Consider the following 23,556-nt stretch of genomic DNA (forward strand, 5'->3'; position numbering starts at 1 on the left):
CTTTTTTGTAACGCCTCATTAATGCTTTCCAGAAATCCAACAATATTACTTTTGATGCCCCTTTTTCTTGTCTGCTTGTTCAATGCTCTCACAACTCACGAGATGATTTCCCTTCACAAAACCTTGCTGACTTCATTTGATTGTGTTAAACTTTTCTATACATTCTGTTTATTTTTAATGCATTGTATTTTCCTTTCAATAACAGATGTTAGGTTAACTGGCCTATCATTTCCCACTGTTTGTCTCCCTTCTTGAACAGGGACGTCACATTAATAGTTTCCAATCCATTGGAAACCTTCTGGACTCCATTGAGTGCTAGAATTTTTTTGACCATCGCCTTCACTATTTGGGCAGCTCCCATTTTTAAAACCCGAGGATGCAGACTGTCAGATTGTGGCCACCTGTCTGCATTTAGTCCCATTGGTTTGTCAAATACTTTTGTCACTTGTGATAAAGACTGTTACAGGATCATTCCTCTTGTTAGCATCGTGCTTATCTGTTAAATTTTTGGATGTTTATAGTGTTTTTCATTTGGAACACTAGTGTGAAATATTTATTTAAATTATCTACCACTTCCTTGTTCCATGACTCAGTTCCCCATAGAAGCTCTCGCTGTTTGTTTTTATAGTGCTTTCAATTAATTTTTTTCTCTGAGATTTTTAGACATCCATTCCTGATTTTGTAAAGTATTTTTAATCCTCAGGCCTACTGGTGAACTTTGTCCTTTTTGGCTGTCTTCTGTTTTTGAATGGATACTCTCCTTAACTACCTGATGTTAGCCACAGGTAGTTCATTGTACTCTTCAAGCCCTCGTTGTGACTGGAATAAGCTTTTGTTGAGTGTTAGGAAATTTTGGCTTAGATGTCTGATACTGCTGATCCACTCTCTCTTTTGCATTTATTCTATTTTCCCACTGGGCTTTAGACAGCTTTTTTTTTCTTGCTTGATAATAAAATGTGAGGCTGGACGAACACAGCAGGCCAAGCAGCATCTCAGGAGCACAAAAGTTGACGTTTCGGGCCTAGACCCTTCATCAGAGAGGGGGATGGGGGGAGGGAACTAGAATAAATAGGGAGAGAGGGGGAGGCGGACCGAAGATGGAGAGTAAAGAAGATAGGTGGAGAGAGTGTAGGTGGGGAGGTAGGGAGGGGATAGGTCAGTCCAGGGAAGACGGACAGGTCAAGGAGGTGGGATGAGGTTAGTAGGTAGCGGGGGGTGCGGCTTGGGGTGGGAGGAAGGGATGGGTGAGAGGAAGAACCGGTTAGGGAGGCAGAGACAGGTTGGACTGGTTTTGGGATGCAGTGGGTGGGGGGGAAGAGCTGGGCTGGTTGTGTGGTGCAGTGGGGGGAGGGGACGAACTGGGCGGGTTGAGGGATGCAGTAGGGGAAGGGGAGATTTTGAAACTGGTGAAGTCCACATTGATACCATATGGCTGCCGGGTTCCCAGGCGGAATATGAGTTGCTGTTCCTGCAACCTTCGGGTGGCATCATTGTGGCAGTGCAGGAGGCCCATGATGGACATGTCATCAAGAGAATGGGAGGGGGAGTGGAAATGGTTTGCGACTGGGAGGTGCAGTTGTTTTTTGCGAACTGAGCGGAGGTGTTCTGCAAAGCGGTCCCCAAGCCTCCGCTTGGTTTCCCCAATGTAGAGGAAGCCGCACCGGGTACAGTGGATGCAGTATACCACATTGGTAGATGTGCAGGTGAACCTCTGCTTGATGTGGAATGTCATCTTGGGGCCTGGGATGGGGGTGAGGGAGGAGGTGTGGGGACAAGTGTAGCATTTCCTGCGGTTGCAGGGGAAGGTGCCGGGTGTGGTGGGGTTGGAGGGCAGTGTGGAGCGAACAAGGGAGTCACGGAGAGAGTGGTCTCTCCTCGGAAAGCAGACAGGGGAGGGGATGGAAAAATGTCTTGGGTGGTGGGGTCGGATTGTAAATGGTGGAAGTGTCGGAGGATAATGCGTTGTATCCGGAGGTTGGTAGGGTGGTGTGTGAGAACGAGGGGGATCCTCTTGGGGCGGTTGTGGCGGGGGCGGGGTGTGAGGGATGTGTCGCGGGAAATGCGGGAGACGCGGTCAAGGGCGTTCTCGATCACCGTGGGGGGAAAGTTGCGGTCCTTGAAGAACTTGGACATCTGGGATGTGCGGGAGTGGAATGTCTTGTCGTGGGAGCAGATGCGGCGGAGGCGGAGGAATTGGGAATAGGGGATGGAATTTTTGCAGGAGGGTGGGTGGGAGGAGGTGTATTCTAGGTAGCTGTGGGAGTCGGTGGGCTTGAAATGGACATCAGTTACAAGCTGGTTGCCTGAGATGGAGACTGAGAGGTCCAGGAAGGTGAGGGATGTGCTGGAGATGGCCCAGGTGAACTGAAGGTTGGGGTGGAAGGTGTTGGTGAAGTGGATGAACTGTTCGAGCTCCTCTGGGGAGCAAGAGGCGGCGCCGATACAGTCATCAATGTACCGGAGGAAGAGGTGGGGTTTGGGGCCTGTGTAGGTGCGGAAGAGGGACTGTTCCACGTAACCTACAAAGAGGCAGGCATAGCTGGGGCCCATGCGGGTGCCCATGGCCACCCCCTTAGTCTGTAGGAAGTGGGAGGAGTCAAAAGAGAAGTTGTTGAGTGTGAGGACGAGTTCAGCTAGGCGGATGCGAGTGTCGGTGGAGGGGGACTGGTCGGGCCTGCGGGACAGGAAGAAGCGGAGGGCCTTGAGGCCATCTCCATGCGGAATGCAGGTGTACAGGGACTGGACGTCCATGGTGAATATGAGGTGTTGGGGGCCAGGGAATTGGAAGTCCTGGAGGAGGTGGAGGGCGTGGGTGGTGTCACGGACGTAGGTGGGGAGTTCCTGGACCAAAGGGGAGAAAATGGAGTCCAGATAGGTGGAGATGAGTTCGGTGGGGCAGGAGCAGGCTGAGACGATGGGTCGACCAGGGCAGGCAGGTTTGTGGATTTTGGGAAGGAGATAGAAACAGGCCGTGCGGGGTTGGGGAACAATGAGGTTGGAGGCTGTGGGTGGGAGGTCCCCTGAGGTGATGAGGTCGTGAATGGTGTTGGAGATGATGGTTTGGTGCTCGGGTGTGGGGTCATGATCGAGGAGGCGGTAGGAGGTGGTGTCGGAGAGTTGGCGTCTGGCCTCGGCGATGTAGAGGTCAGTGCGCCATACTACCACTGCGCCACCCTTGTCTGCGGGTTTGATGGTGAGGTTGGGGTTGGAGCGGAGGGCTGCCCGTTCTGCGGGGGAGAGGTTGGAGTGGGTGAGAGGGGTGGAGAGTTTGAGGCGGTTGATGTCTCGACGGCAGTTGGAAATGAAGAGGTCGAGGGAGGGTAGGAGGCCTGGGGGTGGTGTCCAGGAGGAGGACTTGTGTTGGAAGCGGGTGAAGGGGTCAGTGGAAGGAGGGTTAGGTTCCCGGTTGAAGAAGTAGGCATGGAGGCGAAGACGGCGGAAAAACTGCTCTATGTCCGACCGTGACTGGTATTCGTTGATGTGTGGTTGTAGGGGGACAAAGGTGAGCCCCTTGCTTTTTTCCTTGCCTTTGATTAAGTTGAAGGCACTGGTTTGAGACCTAAATTTGTCGCTTTCAAGCTGATCTTGAAATTCTACATATGTTGTGGTCACTACCCCAGAGGATCCTTAATAATGAGTTCTTGTTAATCCTATCTCAACATACATGATAAGATCTAAAATAGCCTGTTCCCACATAGGCTTTTCAATATACTGCTGTAAGAAGCAATTCTTCATGTGCTCTAGAAATTCATCTTCCATATCACCCTTGCCAATCTGATTTGTCCAATCAAATGCAGGCTGAAATCCCCAATGTTTATTTAAGTGTCCTCCTTGTATATCTCCATTATTTCTTGAATAAAACCAAAGTTGCTGGAAAAGCTCAGCAGGTCTGGCAGCAACTGTGAAGGAGAAAACAGAGTTAATGTTTCAGGTCCGGTGACCCTTCCTCAGAATTGATGCTGCCTGGGAAAATGTCACATTATATGCAGAAAAGGTGTTTCATCATTTCTTGATTGTACTACAGTGAGGAAACCCCTCTGGACCTGTGGACAATGCCTGCACGTGACTTCTTTGCCCTACCATTCCTTATTTCCAAACTGATTCCGCGTCATGATCTGTTATATCTCTATCACTAAGCTCCAGAGCACTAATATATCCTCTGTTAGCCAAGCAGCCTCACCACCTTTCCCTTTTTGCATACTCACCACCTTTCCCTTTTTGCATATTCTTCTGGGAAATCTAATACTCTTAAATGATGAGCTCTCAGTCTTGGTCACCATGTAGCCTGAAATAAAATAATATTCGTTTCATTTATTTCTTTGTTCTGTCGATTCATCAGTCTTGTTAACCAATGCTGTGTGCATTCAGATAAAGAGTCTTGAACTTTGACTTTTTAACCATTATTATACTCTGATTACTGTTTTTGCTATCTGTTCCACTCTTCTTAGGCAGCCACAGTACAGATGTTTTATAAACATAAGTTTCACTTTCACAAATAAAAGACTAACTACTTAGTTGCCTTTCAGCTCCCAAGATTTTGGGATGTTGACAGAAGTATTAGTGAAAGCATCTCTGACCTTTTTTTGACGTTTCACAAAACTTCACAATGGAGTTTATATATACAGGTAAAAACCTAGTTTTTTAAAATAACTGTCAGTAAAATAATCTGCCCTTTTTATTTACTTACAGCCTAAATGTGGATTTATCCCTTTCTCCACTCATATTACCAAGGACATCAAGCGTCGTGTGTGTCGCTATTGCATGCACCAACATCTGAAGGTACTGAATTCAGTCATCTACAGGTCCTTGTTTCCATTTAAAAAAATGTGATGCCTTGAAAAATAATTTAAAAATCCTTTAGAGCTTCTTGCAACCACCAAGCTTTATGAACAGTGTTGTATTCACTTACTTTGCATGCACTTGTCATTTGCAAAGCCAAGTAGTAATATGTAGTTTCATTTTGTAAATGTGAGTTCACTACGAAAGCTCATTCCTGTATCAGAATTGTTGCTTTGTAAAAATTTAGTGTTTCTGCTTAATGATGTTGAGAATAGACCCTTTATCACAAGTTTGGATGATCATAAATGAAGTTCAGGCTTAGCACAGAAACACAGGCTAGAAATCATTGCTGAAATTATTGGTTTGCTTTCAAGCAGTGATTAAAATAGTTTTATCAGGTTATGGCTTGGATATGTGAACTACAGAACGAGTGTTTTTAGAAACCAACATGTTCACTAGATTTTAATGCATTTCAGAAGGAATCAAAAACTTATTTCTAGGCAGCAATACATACTGGACTTGGCACAGTCCCTGAATTGAAGCGAGTCATCCCAAATAAACTTACAAAATTATTGCAAGATTTTTTTACAAAATTGTTTTGAACTCTAGTAATGCGCCCAGAGGGATTTTTTTATTTGCAACTTGTGTCTGCAGCAAATTTCTTTTTGTTTGGGGTAGCTGTTTATATTAAATAAGCTACTAATTTTTTGTAATACCAGTGAATTTGCTTTTAAAATATAGTAAAATAGGGACAATTAATTCAAAATGTTTTGCCCATTTCAGTTTTAACTTTATTTCATTTCGATTGATCATAACCGTTCCTCAGTCCACTCTGATACAACCTCCTCTCCCTGCAGTGGCTGGTGGCCCCATCATCCACTTCTCTAACAGATGGATGAAAATGCTTACGTTTGTCATGTATTTTTTCTGCAACTTTAAAATTGTATAATTCGGGCTTGTCATTTAAGGAACAGATTCACAGCTACTAGCTGACTTGAGATGTTTGATCTAACCAGCGGATGTTTCTTTTGTAATAGGTGGCTAATGGAAAATGGAAGAGGATAAGCAAATACTGTCCCCTTGATCTTTTCTCAGGGTGAGGTACAAGTTTCAATAGCAAATGCTTTAAACCTTGATGACATTTTCCTGTATCTTTATGGAAAAATAATGCATTAAACTGTGGTAAAATTGACAGCACTAGAATGTTATTTAAGAATTGGACATTAACTTAGTTGTAAACCACAAAAATCTTAATGTTCTCAGAAATTTTCATGAAATCTCTTAAAGGACCCCTGAATGTTGTGTTGCTATTCACATGGTTTCTATTTCACCTATATAAATACAATGCCTTTGAGTTTATTTTCCTCCAGGAGTAATTAAAGACAAGAAATATGTAAATGAGTGCCGCAGCTCATTAACCATGAGGACCTGATTGACTTCCTGCTGTTTTTCTTTGAGGAGCAGAGCATATAGTTTTGTTGTCCTAAGTGCCACACACAATTCACTAAGACCTTGGAAACATTTGTTGTTGGGTTATTAGGTGCAGCTTGTTTATCTATGACATTCGAATGAACTGATTAGATGGGGAGTAAAGAATTTTTTATTTATTGCTTGAGATACTTTGGTCAATCAGCATGACCATGATAACTAAAAAATAGGTGATACAAAGTACTTTTGACAGTGTATCTTTTGCAGTTAGTAAATATATCAAGCTGGTTATTCAAACTGGCCAGCAAACTTGAGTTTCACCTTCAGTATTATTAAATGGAGAGAGATTGCAGGAAGCTACAGAACAGAGGGATTTGGGACTGCTGAACAAACACAGCACATAATAAGGAAGGCAAATAACATTGGCCTTTATTTCAAAGGAAATGGAATATGAAAGTAAGGAGGTTTTGCTGGAACAATGTGAAGCATGAATTGGATTGCAGTTGGAATGAAAGATCTACCAGCATTGGAGGCAGTCTTTAGAAAGTTCTGTAGGCTGATAGCAGGTGTTGGTGGACTGTCTGAGAAGAGGTTGAGAATATTGTGTCTGTTGGTGGAATAAAGAAGAATGCAAGGCAACCTTATTGAAACATAAAGATTCTTAGGAGACTTGACTGGGTAGAGGTGAAAAGGTTGCAGGAAGAATGGTGATCCATTTGTTGTTTGTATATCTGTGAGGATTTCTCTGCTTCCTCATCTGTACTCTAATTTTAATATAATAGCACTCTGGAACTCCTTCAGCTTCAGTGTGAGCTGTCTGTGCCAACTTATTTAGCTCTGAATCTCTTTCCTGTGCCTCAATTAATATAGACCTACAAAGCACTTCTTTTGAATTATTCTTATTCTTTAAATAGAGTTTCAGCTACCCTAACGGTATTAGAGTGACCTATGGTGATGGACTTTGTTTTGTCATGGCTGTGGTCACTATGCGTAATGAAAAATACCTAATGCTTGTGGTCTCAACTATTGCCTCTTCAGCCTCACTTGGATTTTGTGATTCCAAGTAGATCTATAACTTTCACTAGACCAAATCATTCCCATAAGTAAAGTAACTCCATTCAAAGGTAATTTCTTTACTGCCCAGACTATCATTCGTCCAAACAGTGAGTCACACTTTGTTTGAACTTTGTACAATGGAACCAGGCTATACCCTCCACCTATCCTGCTTATCAACATAATTGCTTTCAAAGAACAGTATAGCACAGGTTCAGGCCCTCTGGCCCACCAGGTTATGCTGACACACACCGCATTTCTAAACTCCAATTTGTTTTGCCTCCACATGTTTGCTATTCCTGTCTATGTATGTTTCTGTCAAGGTGCCTCTTAAACTTTATTCCTGTGTCTGTGTCTACCACCTCCTTTAGCAGGGTATTCCAGGTGCTTAGCATCTTCTGTGCACCTGCTTTTCACATCTCCTTTAAACTTAATCTTTTCCCCCTTTTACCCTAAATCTCTGTCCCCTCGCGATTGACTGATATTTCTACCCTGGGAAAAAGACTCCAACTGTCCACACCCCTTGTAATTTTGTAAACCTCTATCAGATCGGCCTTCAGTTTCTGACTTTCAAGTGAAAACAAACTAAGGTTTTCCAATTTCTTCTCATAACTAATATCCTCCAGGCTAGGCGATATACTTGTTAATCTTTTCTCTACCCTGTGTAAAGCCTCCACATCCTTCTGGTAGTGTGGCGACCAGAACTGTACACTATTCCAAATGTGGCCTTACTAAAATTCTATACAGCTGGGTACAAGTTTTCCATTTTTTGTACTTTGTTAGGGGTGGGGAAACCTGTGGCCCTCTGCCTGTTTGTCTACAAATAGCGAGTCAATCTTTTTAAATCTGTGTACCATTTTTAAAATTTTTACTGGTAATTCAGTTATGTCAAAACTAAGCAAAGAACATTAAAGGAAGATAACAGAATATTCAATGAAGAATTGGAATTGCAGTTTTATGTAGTTGCTGTGAAAGATAAAATGATGCGTTTGCTCTGCGATGCCATAATTGCAACAGTGAAGAAATAGAATGTACATCAGCACTATACAACTCATAAGGACCACAAATATGTAAAAGTGGAAGGAGAACCCCAAAAGTCTGCACTTAAGAAAATGAAAGATCAAAAGCAGTAGCAGCAACAAGTATTTTAATGTCAGGACAAGAGACTGACATCACTGAAGTGACTCTCAAAGTAGCATATATACTTAGTAGAAGAGGTAAGCCGCTTCGTGATGTGGAAGTCATAAAGCGTTGTTCAAGTTGTAGGATGTTTAGATTCAGGTAAGGCTAATAAGTACAAACAACTACCTCTTTCAAGAAGAGCTGTATCTCTTTGGCAACATGAATTATCCCTCAATGTAACAGAACAACTTCATACAATATTCCAAAGCAAAGACACTTATTATTCAATTGCCTTGAATGAATCCACTGACATTACTGACTCGGTGCAGGTGTTTTTTTAAAATTTATGTTTATAACTCTGGATTTTCGTTGCCACACGGTGTTCCTGGCTTTGGGTACCCTTACAGCCAGAACACGTGGAATTGAGATTTTCACTACCTTCAAAGAAAAATGTTGTGAAGCAAAACTGAATTTACATAATTTAGTAAGTGTATGCACAGACAGTGTACTTCCATGAGATGAAAACATTTAACGATTTGTGGCGTTACTACAAAACGAATTGCCAGTCCCAGATACTTTGATTTCCTTTTATTTGCATTAACAGAATCTCTGTGCCAAATCTACAGTTTTAAGTGACACATTAATCTTTATAGGTGTTGTAAACTACATTTGAGCAAATGCATCACTCTGTTGCCAATTTTGCAACGTGCTTCAGCTTGAGAATAAAACCTTGTGTGGATCTGCCAAAGCATTCTAAAGTGTGCCGGTTGTCATAAGGACAAGTCCTTGTGAAACTTTTACCTTGGGAGGGTGGCAAAACAAATCAAGATTTTTTGAGGAACTGAATGAACAATGTGAATTGTCAAGGGGATTTCTGCAGAAATGCTGCATTTTGTATATGATATAATATCAAAGCAAAATGATCTGAATTTTTAAGGTAAAACTAAATCTGTATATGATACATGGCTAAAAATCCAAGCATTTTGAAAAAGCAGGCCTTTTTTCAAAACTTTCCTTATGTGATTGGAACGTTTGACTGAACACTTCCCTGGATGGGCAAAGGTAATTAATGAACAGGATACAAGCAAATCAATTAAGGAAGTGTGATGTGAAAGAATGCACAGTTGTTGTAGACTCCCTCATTGAAGAATACAATGAAAGGTTTGCAGATTTTGAGGAACTTGATCTCCCACTGAAATTAACTTTTCAATCACACCTGGTTGATATCTCCAAAGCACCTGATGATTTACAGATGGAATTGATTGAGCTCTCAGAAGATAATATTCTGAATTTTCTATTTGATGCTAAGAAGGATCCCACTGAATATATGGTAAAATGCTGTTGAATATCCCCACCTATGTTAACATGCTTGTCAAATGCGAATTGTTTTGGCACAACCTACTGTTGTGGTAAATCAACATTTTCACATGTGACACAAATTAAAATGTGCTTGAGATCTCGGATGATGAATTTTTGCCTGGTGAACCAATTAAAGCTATGGCCAATGATATTAGAATTAGGATATTTGATTCCATCTCACAATAAACAGTCACCAAAAAAAAAATCATTGTGGTTTGTTGTCTAAGTTTTTTTCACTTATTAGTTCTGTTGTCAACTTTCCCAAACAAACAAATGTCTTTGCTGAATTTTTGTTTTGTTTCAAGTCCTCATAATAGCAGGCTTTAATTAAAATGAGTAAGTATGTCAACAAAAATATGACAGTTCATAGAACATGTTAAATTCTCAGCTAAATAAAATGTGGTTTTCCAATGTAAAAGGCTCCCCACCCCTGCTGTATGCTTGACTGATGAGGGCAAGCATGTAAGTTGTGTTGACACTTGCAGGGAACTGGACTTGTACATCTAGATCCCTCTGTGTAAATGCATCTCATGATTCTGCCATTTACTGCATACTTTCCTCCTGAATTAGACCTTCCAAAATGCATCACCTTGTCTGATTTAAACTCTCATCTGCCATTTCATTGCCCGAGTCTCCAGCATGTCTATACCTTCCCACCTGCTCTGGCAATCCTCTTCTTTATCCACAGATCCCTTGACCTTTTGAGTCATCCACAAACCTACTAGTCGGACTACCTTCCTTCACATCATTCTAAATTATTTACATATGTTATAAGCAACAGGGGTCCCAACACTGATTCCCTGCAAACACCTCTGGACACACATCTCCAGTCAGAAAACCTCTGTTCCACCACTACTGTTTGTCTTCTGTGACCAACACAATTATGTATCTATCTTACTGGGTTATCACAGATCCCATGTGACTTTTTATTTTCTGTGTCAGCCTGCCATGAACGACCTTGTCGGAAGCCTTGCTGAAGTCCATGTGGATAACTCCTCCACTGTTCTGCCATCATCAATCATCTTGTGTCACTTGCTCAGAAAATTCAATCAAATTTGTGATGCATGACCTCCCCCACACAGAGCCATGTTCGTTGCAAATAAGTCTCTATTTTTCCAAACATGAATAAATCTTGTCCCTAAGAATCTTTTCCTGTAATTTTGCTAACACTTTTTGAGAGATTCACTGTCCTTCACGGATTATCCTTGCTGCCTCTAAACAAAGGAACAACATTGACTAATCTCCAGTCCTCTGGGACCTCTGTGACTAAAGCGTATTCAGAGGTTTTATACAAGGCCCAAGCAATTTCCTCCCTTGATATTTTGAAGTAGACCTCATTGGGTCCTGAGGACTTACCTACCTCTCAACCTTTCAAATCATCCAGTACCAGCTCCTTTACATTCAATTCCCTAGAGGGAAAATTAAATATTTCTCCAACAAAAATGTGAGAATTGTTCCTCTGTCCCCTTTAATATTAGTTACGAGCTTGGATGGTTCCTTTGAAGAAAAAGGTGTTATTTTTCCCTTTAGCGGAAAGCCCTTTCATAATCCATTCGACCCTATGTATTTCTGCACTGTTTACCTCCAGTCTTTTAGTTGCTGTTAAAGCCGCAGTTTGATCTGTGGCATTTTCTTTTTGTGTTTTCTTTTGGGTTTTCCTTCCAACTTCTAGCATTCTGAATGAATGTGTCCCAACTTGTTACAAAAGGAACAGCTCAGTTTTTGATTTTTTTTCTCTGCTGTCAATACTTTCATTATTGAATGGAAGCTATCCATTCATTAACCTCTATCTGCTTTCCTTTAACTTTATTATCTTCCATCCCTTTCATATTTATGATGGAAAAGGATTGGCTTTATGGGATCAGCTCATAATCATCAGTCGTTATTGATGCCTGTCTACCAGTTGCAATGCTTGTACTCAGCATGGGTTCTTATTGTGGAAGATGGTGAATTTTTAAATTCCTTGAAGAGAATAATGTCTTGAATAGCTCTACCTGCGTTTTCAGCTCCTCGTGCTTGTATCCAGCAATTACTTTGTTTAACCCTTTGAAATTCAATGCAGGTTTGCCTTCAATTCTGTTTCCTTAAATTCTGAAACTTCTGCCAATATGCATCAGCCACTAAGTCATACTTAACTATTTCAGTAGAGCATAATAATGTGTCCTTTGACAATGAAACATTAAATTTATCTATTGCATGACCAGTCGTCTTTTGCCTAATTCATCTGCATTGCTGTTTTCTCAAGTGACATGAAGAATACCTCTGCATCTTATTTTCCTCCAAAATTTGTTAGGACCTGTAAAAATAAATATTTTTACTTAGCTGTGAATTACAGCTCTTAGTTTTCCCCCCTACTGGAGCCTGTGTCAGCACGAGATGTTTCCTGTATGAAATGCAGCACTTTTAAACTCTATTCATGTACTCTCCCTCACTCTCATTTGATAGCAGGTTTCCTTTTTGCTTCCCAAATCCTTGGTTGATCTGAGCTTTTTCTTTTGGATTCATTCACTTCACAGCAGGCACAGAGACAGGTTCACAAATGATAAAGCCTTTGACTTATTTGTCCAAAGCAGCAGCTTGCAGCAACTTTCTTTAGCTTCATGTTTTATCGATTTGAAAGCACCACACACACACACACACACACACACACACACACACACACACACACACACACACACACACACACACACACACACACACACACAAAACGCTTCCAGAGGATTTTCTTCTGTTGTTCACACCCATCACTTTTCAATCAAAGTTATGAGCTTCGGCACCCACAACATGTCATAATCACACCAACTAATGGGCTGCTCCTGCTGGCCAAATTTCAGTCTACACACGTGCCCTGTTACTGGGCTATCTACAAACAATCTTGCGTACTGCTTGAAGTCCCTTCTGCAATCCATGATTTTTAAAATGGACCTTTTTCTATTTTAGTGCACTATTAAAAAGACAGGAGTAAAATACGGTCTTTCCACATCAGGGATTGCAAGATTAATGCTATTGAAGTGATTTTCAACATGCTAAGTTTTGTAAACACTGTAAATAAATCCAGTGGGTCATTTCATTCAAGGTGTTGATCATAACTGATAATCTAAGTGACAGTGTGACAACCTTTCCTGTAATTCTGACACTTTAAATGGGTTTGTTTTCTATGTGACTGACAAAGGTAAACTTCCAGTCCTTTGCAACCTGTTTGTGGCATTTGACAAGGCTGAACCAACTTTCCTCCTCCAACTATTCTCCACTGTTATTTAGTGGTGTGGGATTGTTCACTTGTTTGCATTCCTGCCTTCAAATTATAGCCTTGGATTTAGCTGCAATGGATATGGATCCTACTCCTGCACCAATATATCTGGCTTCCCCCATGGATCTATTCATGGCCCATTGTGTTTCTTATGTATGTGCTGTCTCTTGGCGACCTGTCCAAAGTTAGTTTTATTTCATCTATTTGCTAGCAACACCAAGCTGTACGTCACTACTTATCTGACGTTCAGTATGGATGAGCAGATATTTCTCAATTAAATATTGGGAAAACTGAAGTCCTTGCTTTTGGTCCCTACTCCAAACTTTACTCCCTAATTACAAAATCCATCTCTTGTCAGCATCAATTTAAGATTGTCAGTCTGTTGGTAACCTTGATTTGATCCTGAAGGGAGTTTCTAACCTTATTTGTGTCACTACTAAGACTACCTGCTCATACCTCTGCGACATTCCTTGACTTTTCCTCTGTTTCAGCTCATTTGCAGATGAAGCCTGCTGTCTTTACTTCTATAAACGAGTCTTCCAGTGTTCCCTTGGCTAGGCCCTTATATTCGTTGACCTTGGACCTCTTTATTTCTGTAATGCCTCCAGTCCCAGAGCCCACCAGGGTATCTGTGCTTCTGGAATTCTGGTATCGTGTACATTTCCAATCATAATTGCCCCATTATGCTTTCAAAGCCCAAGCCTCAAGCTCAGTCATTGCCTCCTTATGTTTGTCTGCTTTTGCGACTCATTTTCCTCCTTTTAAGACTTTTATCTTTTAAGTTTTTTTTGTCTTTTGACCTTGTGGACATCTGGCCTAATGTTTGTTTTTAGGTGGCTTGCTTAGTTTTATAATGTACTTTGGGATTTTGCATTCACATCTTGTTTTGCTTTTTTATCAGACCCAAAAACAAGTCTGGAAAAATGCAGGAATCCACTTTCTAAAGTGTATGTGTGTTTTACAGGAATAAACAACGTATGTACATTGCCTTGAAAAGTTTGTTACAGGAGCCTCAAAACAACCTAAAAATATTTAAGGTAATTACAGTTTTGCTTAATGCCACTGAAAACTGATAACTATATAACTTGAATGGAGCAAAATTTACTGTCAGCAGCTAACTTAAGTCATCTCTGAAGGGTCTAGGCCCGAAACGTCAGCTTTTGTGCTCCTGAGATGCTGCTTGGCCTGCTGTGTTCATCCAGCCTCACATTTTATTATCTTGGGATTCTCCAGCATCTGCAGTTCCCATTATCTCTAACTTAAGTCATCTGCTGGTCATTTAAATTTGCCTTTTGTCCTATTAGATTCAGTGAGTTTTGTATTGCAGTTGTTCCACATTTTTAAATTGGTGCAGTGCCCACTTTTGGGTTACCTGGAACCTACATGAGCAGCTGTGCCTTTTTTAATAATTCTTGGGCTTGAGAACAGTGTGAGTTTGAACACGAAAGTGTCAGTCTCCTTAATCGGATGCAGTAAGCAAAATCTAGAAGAGGATGGGATTTAAAAAGGCAACGTTTCTAAAGAAAAACTTAAGTGTCCAACAATAATTAAAATCTGAATGATTTGGACTCCCTTCTTTTAGTTCATTTTCACTGGTTGAGGTTGTTTGGCAATAATTGGGATGACTTGTGTTGTCAGTAATATGCTTAGACTGAAATGGCCCAGGCTATTTGTATTAAGTATTTTCCCCTTCATTTATTCAATTTTGTCATTCACTTCAGAGCATTTGATCTTGAGAAGCATTCCTAAGATGTTTCCTTCATTTGAGCATAATACCTGCTTCCTTAATTGAGTATGTTATGTATGATCTGTTTTTCCCTTAAATTCACTATGGCAAAACTTGGAACTCATTGTTAAATTTCTTGAATCAGTAGAAATAGCCTTTTTATTTTCGTTTCAGGGAAATTATAAAATTGTACCATTTTAAATATAAGGCTATGGGCCACGCACTGGAATAGTTAAGTGGTTGTTTTTGACCAATACATACTCAGCAGGTTTGAAGGGCATTTATCTGTGCTATAGGCCTCTATGACTCTAAGCACTATATTATGTAGTGCAAACTGCTGTTTGCAATTAAGGCGTCTCTTCACTGCTTGTCAAACAATTGCATAATCTGTTTATTTGGTTGTACTTCCTTGCAATGTAAAAACTATGGCTTTGACCAATATGGTTCATTGAAAATGAAACAATTTTGTTTCAAATTTGGCTGCTGAATAAGTTCACATTTCACTGAAGTAAATATTAGTGCACATTTTTTGCCGAACTTTTAAGCAATATATTCCCCTCTTGGAGAAACTTGTTTTCAATATTGTGTGATTCAAATTTCATTGGCTGTAACTTGAAAAACATGATGCCTTGTACACTGAAGCATGCATTGCATGTAAGATGCAATTGCTCACCTAGAGGAAGTGAAACTTAACATGTCAAATGTGATGTTCTGGAAATTGATTATTTAGCATTATTTTGGCAGCTGTCGATACATTAACCACTGCAGATATTACCACTTAAGGCTCTTGTGGTGCAGTGGTCATGTCCCTATCCCTGAACTAAGCCCAGGTTCTGGTTCCACTTACCCCGAGGTGTGTAGTAACATCTCTGAACAGTTTGATTAGAAAAATAGGTTAAATAAAATTTTTTTTAAAAAAATCTTGTATAATGTCTGCAAGGTAATTCATTTCTTTCTCTCTTCCTTTCTTGTCCACCCCTTCCCTCCCCAACCTCCCACCTCAAACCCTCTTCCATTACTTTAACACATGAAGAATGGAGAATTAATATTTGGCTGTAAGGATGACCAGGACTGCTTAATGGACCTGAATGAACTAGCTAATCATTTGAAGACTTACTTTTTCCCTGCTAATGGTGTGGTTAGTGGACCACAATGCACAAGAACTGTTATCAGTGAACTGATTCATGTGATAACAATGGCTTTAGTGAGCAATATAAACAATTGCAAGACTGGTGATGTGAAGAGAACAGTCCCATCGGGGGAAAGAAGCCACTGTGAAGCAAGCCAGTTTTGCAAGGAAATTTTAAGAAATGGTAAGTGTATTTTTGGCAGCTCTTTACACCAATATTTATCTGTGGGTATAGTATGTATATTTGATAAAATCCCAGTGTGACTGTGATGTCTTTCTTACAAGTTTAGCCTAAGCAGCAGGGGACTGAAGGAAAGTAGCCGCTTTAAGTTTTTAATCCTGGCATATCTCCACTTCCGTTTCATAAGCAAGGATGCTTCCCTCAAGTGTTGAATTTGCTTCATTACTTGAAGAAATGATTTTGTTTCTTGCCTTGCAAAGACTTAAACTTTTGTTCATATTTGCCAGCAACAGCTATGTTTAGTTTCAAATGTTTGCATTATTAGTCAATGGCATAAGCATTGAGCCTGAGATACAGTGTTGCAAAACTGAGACACGTGTTTGTTCTTGAACTGCGTAGTGATCTCTCGGACCCAAATCCTATTTGAAAATATAACCCTGCATCCTGGTAGTCAGTTGCAAAATTTCCCTGAACAGTAAATAATACTGTAGTTGATTTTAGTAGCCGATTGATCCATCTTTGGCTATGTGTGTGAAAACTGATGTGTTCAGTTAGCAGCATTGTTAGAAGCTGTATTTTTAATCAATTGGAAGTCAAGTGCAGGTTGTGCTCTTGGTGCCAAAATGGCCTTTATGTATTGACAGAGCTTTGTCTTTTCATAAAATATTATTCGTACACTATATAACATATTTAATGTTTTGAAGGAAATATATCAAAACCGGTCAGTTGGATTAACTTTTCATTCTCACCATGGTGAAATCATTGTCCACTTATTAAATTTCTATATATAGGTTAACTAAGAAAGTCACCCCTGATTTTATTCTGCAGGACACTACCAGCTGATTCAAGTAATATTCAGACTTTGACCAGCATGATTTGTGTCATTCTGCTTCTCCTTGAATCTCTCACATTGAATTTGAGCTCTGGCTTTGAAAATGTTCACGTTCAAGTACAATAGGAACAGCAAATGCTACTGAGTTACTAAACTGTGGGAAGAAAGCTTTCAGCCCCTAAGTGCCGTAAGTTCATGTTGAAGGACGTGTACCCTTGTGCATCTCGGCATATTTTATTCTAGTTCTTTGATATCACCAAAATCACCCTACCCCTAGTTGGTGCTTGAGTCCTGACTGACATCTGAGTTGTAATTGGGCGAGCTGTCCCACAAACCTGTTGAACAACAGCCTGATAACAAAAGTGTGAAGCTGGATGAACACAGCAGGCCAAGCGGCATCTCAGAGCACAAAAGCTGACGTTTTGGGTCTAGACCCTTCATCAGAGAGGGGGATGGGGAGCGAGTTCTGAAATAAATAGGGAGGGAGAACCATTTTAACTCCCCCTCCCATTCCTGAGACGACATGCCCATCATGGGCCTCCTGCAGTGCCACATTGATGCAGGAACAGCAACTCATGTTCCGCTTGGGAACCCTGCAGCCCAATGGTATCAGTGTGGACTTCACAAGCTTCAAAATCTTCCCCTCCCCCCACTGCATCACAAAACCAGCCCAGCTCGTCCCCACCTGCCTAACGTGTTCCTCCTCCCACCTCAAGCCGCACCTCCATTTCCCACCTACCAACCTCATCCCGCCTCCTTGACCTATCCCCTCCCCACCTCCCCATCTATACGCTCTTCTCCTCTATCCATCTTCGATCTGCCTCCCCCTCCCTCCTTATTTATTGGACTCAAAAATGTCCATCACTTAGTCATTTAACCTGCTGTAGATACAAGCCTAGCCTTTTCAAACTTTGCTGGTAAGAAATTATGCACATTTCCAGATAAAGTTTAGAAAACCCTCATTGAATTGCATCTAACACATGTGTAACGTCTTAAATAAAGTGACCAATGTTGTCAATACAGCGTGGAGCTGGAAGACCACAGCAAGTCAGGCAGCATCAGAGAGGCAGAAGAGTTGATGTTTCGGGCCTAGACCCTTCAGGATCAGAACAGAACCTCGATGAAGAGTGTAGGCCCATAACATCAACTTTTCTGCTTCTCTGCTGCCTATACCGCTATGTTCCTCCAGCTCCATGCTGCATTGACTCTGACTCTGATTCCAGCATCTGCAGTTCTTGCTATCTGAGTCTCTGACACTGTGCATGATACTGTCAGTGAGGCCACGCAGGTACCCTGTACGATTGAAGCATAATCTTCCTACTTATGTACTTGGTTCCCCACAGTATAATTGATTAACATAGCTTTCCTAATAATGGGTTCTGAGGAAGGGTCACTTGATCTGAAACTTTAACTTGGATTTTTCTCCACAGGTGCTGCCAGACCTGTTGAGTTTTTCTCAGCAATTTCTATTTTTGTTTCCTAACTACTTGCTGTGTCCTCATACGTGAGGACACCCAGATTGCGCTGCATTTCAGATCTCGACGATACGTAAACTGTAGATAATATGCTTTTTCATTCATTTTTCCTGCCAAATAGACATTTTCACATTTTCCCACATCCGTTTCCTCTTAGTTAACCAGTATCTCTTGTAACCTTCTTGTACCTCCTTTGCAACTTATTTTCTGTCTATCTTTGTGTAATCAACAAATTTGGCTGTCATATCACCTGTTCCTTCATCCAAGTCTGTAAATTGTAATCAGCTGAGGTAACAACATTGATCCCTGTAGCATATCACTCATTTTATCTTTCCAATCTACAAAATGCCTGTTTCCACATCCTCTCCAATTCCTAATAGCCAGGCAGTCATCTACTCATGTCAAAATGCTGCTACCAGTATAGTATCTTTTGATGTAGCGTCTTATCAAATGCCTCTGGATATCTTGCAAGTAGTGCTCCTATGTGTATGCTGGCCTTGTCCTCCCAGATGCAAGTGGTTGTGGGTTTGTAGGATGCTGTATAAGGATCTTTAGTGAATTTCTGCTGTGCATCATGTAGATGGTACACATTGCTGCTTCTGAGCATTGGTGGTAGAGGGAGTGAATGTTTGTTATGTAGTGCACATTAAACAGCTGCTTTGTCCTGGATTGTGTTAAGATTCTTGAGTGTTTGAGCTGAAGAGAAAAGCTACCATCATAGTCCTGACTTGTGCCTTTTAGATGGTGGACAGGCTTTAGGGAGTCAGAAGATGATCTATCTGCTATTTACAGCATGTGATAACATCACAAAAAACTGCAATAGATTGCTCAAACATAACTTCCCCTTCAGAAAACCATGTTAACTTTGTCTGATTATCATAAATGTTCCCAAGTGCCCTGCTTGAACTTCTTTAATAACAACTTCTAATATTTCCTGGCAAACTTGCCTGTGGCTTCCTGTTTTGTGTCCCTCCCGTTTTGAATAAAGGCATCAAAATAATTATCTCTTAATCTAATGAGACCATTGCCGAATCAAGGGAGCTTTGGAAAATTTAAACCCAGCACACCACCTGTCTCATTAGCCACTTTTTAAAAGAACTTGGTATCAAGTCCGTTAGTTGCAGGCTGACAAATGCATGTGACCTAAAAACAATTTATTCAATGCCCCATCTTGTGTGATTGTGAAATTTTTATTTTTACTTTGTTCATTCATGGGAAATGGGCATCACTGGCTGGGTCAGCACTCCATGTCCATCCTTAATTAACCTTGGGAAAGTGAGCTGTTTTCTATCCATTTGACGAAAGTAGACCCACAATGATGTTAGGGAAGGAGTTTCAGGAGTTTGACTCAGCAATAACAAAGGATAGCAACATATTTCCAAGTCGGCATGCTGAGGTGCTTGGACGGCATTTTGCAGGTGATGCTTTTCCTGTGTGTCTGTTGCCCTTGTCCTTCCAGGTGGAAGTAGTTCTGGGTTTGAAAGGTGCTGTCTAAGGATATTTTGAATTTCTGCAGTGCATTTAGTAGATTATACTCTTGCTGCTTCTGGTGGGTGAGGGAGTGAATGTTGGTGAATGTAGTGGCTGTTAAATGGGTTGCTTTGTCCTGGATGGTATCAAGATTCTTAAGTTTGAACTGAACAGGAGATTATTCCATTGCATTCATAACTTGTACCTTTGGAGATGGTGGGCAGTCTTTCGGGAGTCAAGAGATGAGCTATTCTGTACAGGATTCTTCAGGACTAGTTCCTGTGGCCACACTTTGTGGTTTGTCCAGTTCAGTTTCACTCATTGGTAACCCTCAAGGTACTGGTTGCAAGGGATTCAGTGATGGTAATGCCCTTGAATGTCATAGGGTGATTCTGTCGTATTGAAGATGGTCTTTGCTTGGTGTGGCATAAACAGTACATTTCCTGAGATCTTCCCTCCTTTCCATTTCCTGTTTTATTGATGTTCCTGGAATATTTAATGCATTCTCTTTCATGAAGGCTACAATATACTTTGTCAAGTAATCTGCTACTTCCTAATTTTTTGTGACCAATTCTTCTGTTTTTCAAAGGACTAAGTCTTGATTTGTTAGCTCCTTTAATGAATATTTTAAAGAAAAGTCTAACCACCTGTTCTCATCATCTGGATACCTTTTCTGTGTATTCTGTTCTTTCAGTGTATATTAATTTTTTTGTTCATTCTTTGCTGCCTTTATATTCTGTCCAGTCTTCTTCTGAACTTGCCTGTTTTGTACAAGCATATTCTTTTTCTTGAAATTTGATTATAATGACATTGGCAACATGGTGGCTCAGTGGTTAGCATGAATGCCTGTCAGCGCCACGGACCTGGGTTCAGGTCCAGCCTTGGGAGTGTCTGTGTGGATTTCCTCCGCGTGCTCTGATTTCCTCCCATCGTCCAAGCATGTGCATGTTCGGTGGATTGGCCATGGGAAATGCAGGGTTATTGGGTTAGAGTAGGGAGACCTGTCTTGTTGGAATGTTCTCTGAAGGGTTACTGTGGACTTGATGGACCGAATGGCCTGCTTCCACACTGTACAGATTCTATGATGGAAGGACTAGGAAGGAGACTTTGGAAGATTTTGAACAGTTAGGAGCTAAATGAGAAAGCAGAACCTCCATGGTGTTGATCTTTGATTACTAACTGATCCATGGACAAACTGGCATACGATAAATCAAGTAGAGGAATTAAATGAGTGGTTGCAAGATTGGTGTCAGAATGACAGTCAGCTTGTGGGGCACTGGTGATGTTTTGGGGTGAAAGGGAACTGTTCTGGTGGGATGGGTTTCAGTTGGATCATGCTGGGACTAGTCACAAAGTCAGAACTAAAGCACAGAATACAGCGCCTCAACTCATTGAGTCCATGCCATTCAAAAGCAATCGTCTCACTATTTTGATCCTACTTTGCAGCATTTAGTCTGTAGCCTTGTATGTCTTGGCATCACAAGTGCATGTCTAAATACAATTTAAATGTTGAGGGTTTGTGCCTCTGCTGCTGTTGAGCTACATTCAGAAGGTACTCTGTATCTGGAAAGGTTTTTCTTCACTAGTGTCCTGGCGAATCGAATAACTAGGGCTAGAGAGTGCTTGAACCTAATTTTAGGGAGGGGTGTGGTTTGGGAGCAACGTTACACGTGACAATCAATCATCTCATTGTTTAAGAGATAATGGGAACTGCAGATGCTGGAGATTCCAAGATAATAAAATGTGAGGCTGGATGAACACAGCAGGCCAAGCAGCATCTCAGGAGCACAAAAGCTGACGTTTCGGGCCTAGACCCTTCATCAGAGAGGGGGATGGGGGGAGGGAACTGGAATAAATAGGGAGAGAGGGGGAGGCGGACCGAAGATGGAGAGTAAAGAAGATAGGTGGAGAGGGTGTAGGTGGGGAGGTAGGGAGGGGATAGGTCAGTCCAGGGAAGACGGACAGGTCAAGGAGGTGGGATGAGGTAGTAGGTAGCTGGGGGTGCGGCTTGGGGTGGGAGGAAGGGATGGGTGAGAGGAAGAACCGGTTAGGGAGGCAGAGACAGGTTGAACTGGTTTTGGGATGCAGTGGGTGGGGGGGAAGAGCTGGGCTGGTTGTGTGGTGCAGTGGGGGGAGGGGATGAACTGGGCTGGTTTAGGGATGCAGTAGGGGAAGGGGAGATTTTGAAACGTCAGCTTTTGTGCTCCTGAGATGCTGCTTGGCCTGCTGTGTTCATCCAGCCTCACATCTCATTGTTTAAGAAGGGTAACAAGGATAATGCCAGGAAATTACAGGCCTGTGAGCCCCATGGTAGTAGAGAAATTATTGGAAAAGATTCTTGGGCAAGATCCATATGCCTTTAGAAGCAAAGGAACTTGTTAGTGATAGCATAGTTATATGCGAGGAAGGTAGTGTCTCACAAACTTAATCATTTTTGTCACCTCATCAAAAAAACTCGATTGAGTGAGAAGTGGTTAATTGTTGTCTACATGAACTTCAGTAAAGTCTTTGACAATGTCCCTCATGGCAGACTGGTATGAAAGGTGAAGTCGCAAGGTATCTGGGTGAGCTGGCAAGATGGATACAGAACTGGGTTAGTCATAGGAGACAGAGGTTAGCGGTAGATCCTTTTTGGAGTGGAGGGTTGTGACTAGTGATGTTCCACAATGATCAGTCCTAGGATCCCTACTGTTCGTGGTTTACATAAATGATTTAAAGTTTTAGCAAAGATTTGTAGCTCAGATTGTGGACTTGCTTGCTGAGCTGGCTTGTTTTCATTCAGATGTTTCATCACCATGCTTGGTGACATCATCAGTGAGGCCTCTGATAAAGTGATGTTGTTCTACTCTGCTTGGAATTTGTGGTCTGATCTGTTGTGGTGAGTGGCATCATTTCTGGTTTTGATTTGTATGAGTTTGTATATAGGGTCCAATTCTATATGTTTGTTGATTTGCGTAACGAGTTGACAACCATGCCTCTAGAAATTCCTGTGCGTATCTGTGTTTGACTTGGCCTACTATGGTTACGTTGTCCCAGTTAAACTGATGGCTTTCATTGTCTGAGTGTACTGATATTAAGGAAAGTTTGTGGTGTTGTTTTACTGCTAGTTGATGTTCATGTATTCTGATGGCTAATTTCCTTCCTGTCTGTCTGATGTCATGTTTGTGGCAGTCGTTGCATGGTATTTTGTAAATCATGTTGGTTCTGCATGCTTTGGGAATGGGGCCTTTTAGTCCTTGTGAATGTTTGTTGTAGAGTGGCTATGGGCTTGTGGGCCACCATGATTCCTAGTGGTCTAAAACATGGCTGGTCTAATTAGAATGTTTGCAGATGATAGAAAGATTGGAGTTGCAAATAGTGAGGAGGATTATCCGGGGATACAGGTTGGAGGCATAGACAGAAAAATGGCAGATGGAGTTTAATCTGAGATGATGCATTTTGCAAGGTCAGTTTCAGGTGGAAATCAGCATCCTTCCATTGCTACCCTCTGTCCTTTTTATGACCAAGCCATTTGTACATCCATCTTGCTAGCTCACCCTTGATATCATGTGACTTCACAGTTTGTACTGGTCTGCCACGAGGGACCTTTTGTTTAAAGGCTTTACTGAAGTCCATGCAGACAACAGCAACCGCTTTTCCATCCATTATCACATCATCAAAAAACTGAATTAAGTTAGTGAGGCATGACCTTCCCTACACCAAACCATGCTATCAGCCCAATGGTATCAATGTGGACTTCACCAGTTTCAAAA

General features: G+C 41.4%; 1 protein-coding gene across 1 annotated transcript in view; it reads left to right on the forward strand.

Annotated features, from left to right (window-relative positions):
• Positions 1-23,556, forward strand: part of ippk (inositol 1,3,4,5,6-pentakisphosphate 2-kinase) — an 89,895-nt gene that overhangs the window by 48,550 nt on the left and 17,789 nt on the right. The window contains exons 6-9 of the mRNA XM_048547706.2: positions 4,690-4,779; positions 5,817-5,875; positions 13,956-14,028; positions 15,751-16,030. Coding sequence (XP_048403663.1) covers positions 4,690-4,779; positions 5,817-5,875; positions 13,956-14,028; positions 15,751-16,030 — 502 coding nt within the window. The remainder of the gene's footprint in view (positions 1-4,689; positions 4,780-5,816; positions 5,876-13,955; positions 14,029-15,750; positions 16,031-23,556) is intronic.

This window comes from Stegostoma tigrinum, chromosome 11 (genome assembly GCF_030684315.1).
Source record: "Stegostoma tigrinum isolate sSteTig4 chromosome 11, sSteTig4.hap1, whole genome shotgun sequence".
Lineage (NCBI taxonomy): Eukaryota > Metazoa > Chordata > Chondrichthyes > Orectolobiformes > Stegostomatidae > Stegostoma > Stegostoma tigrinum.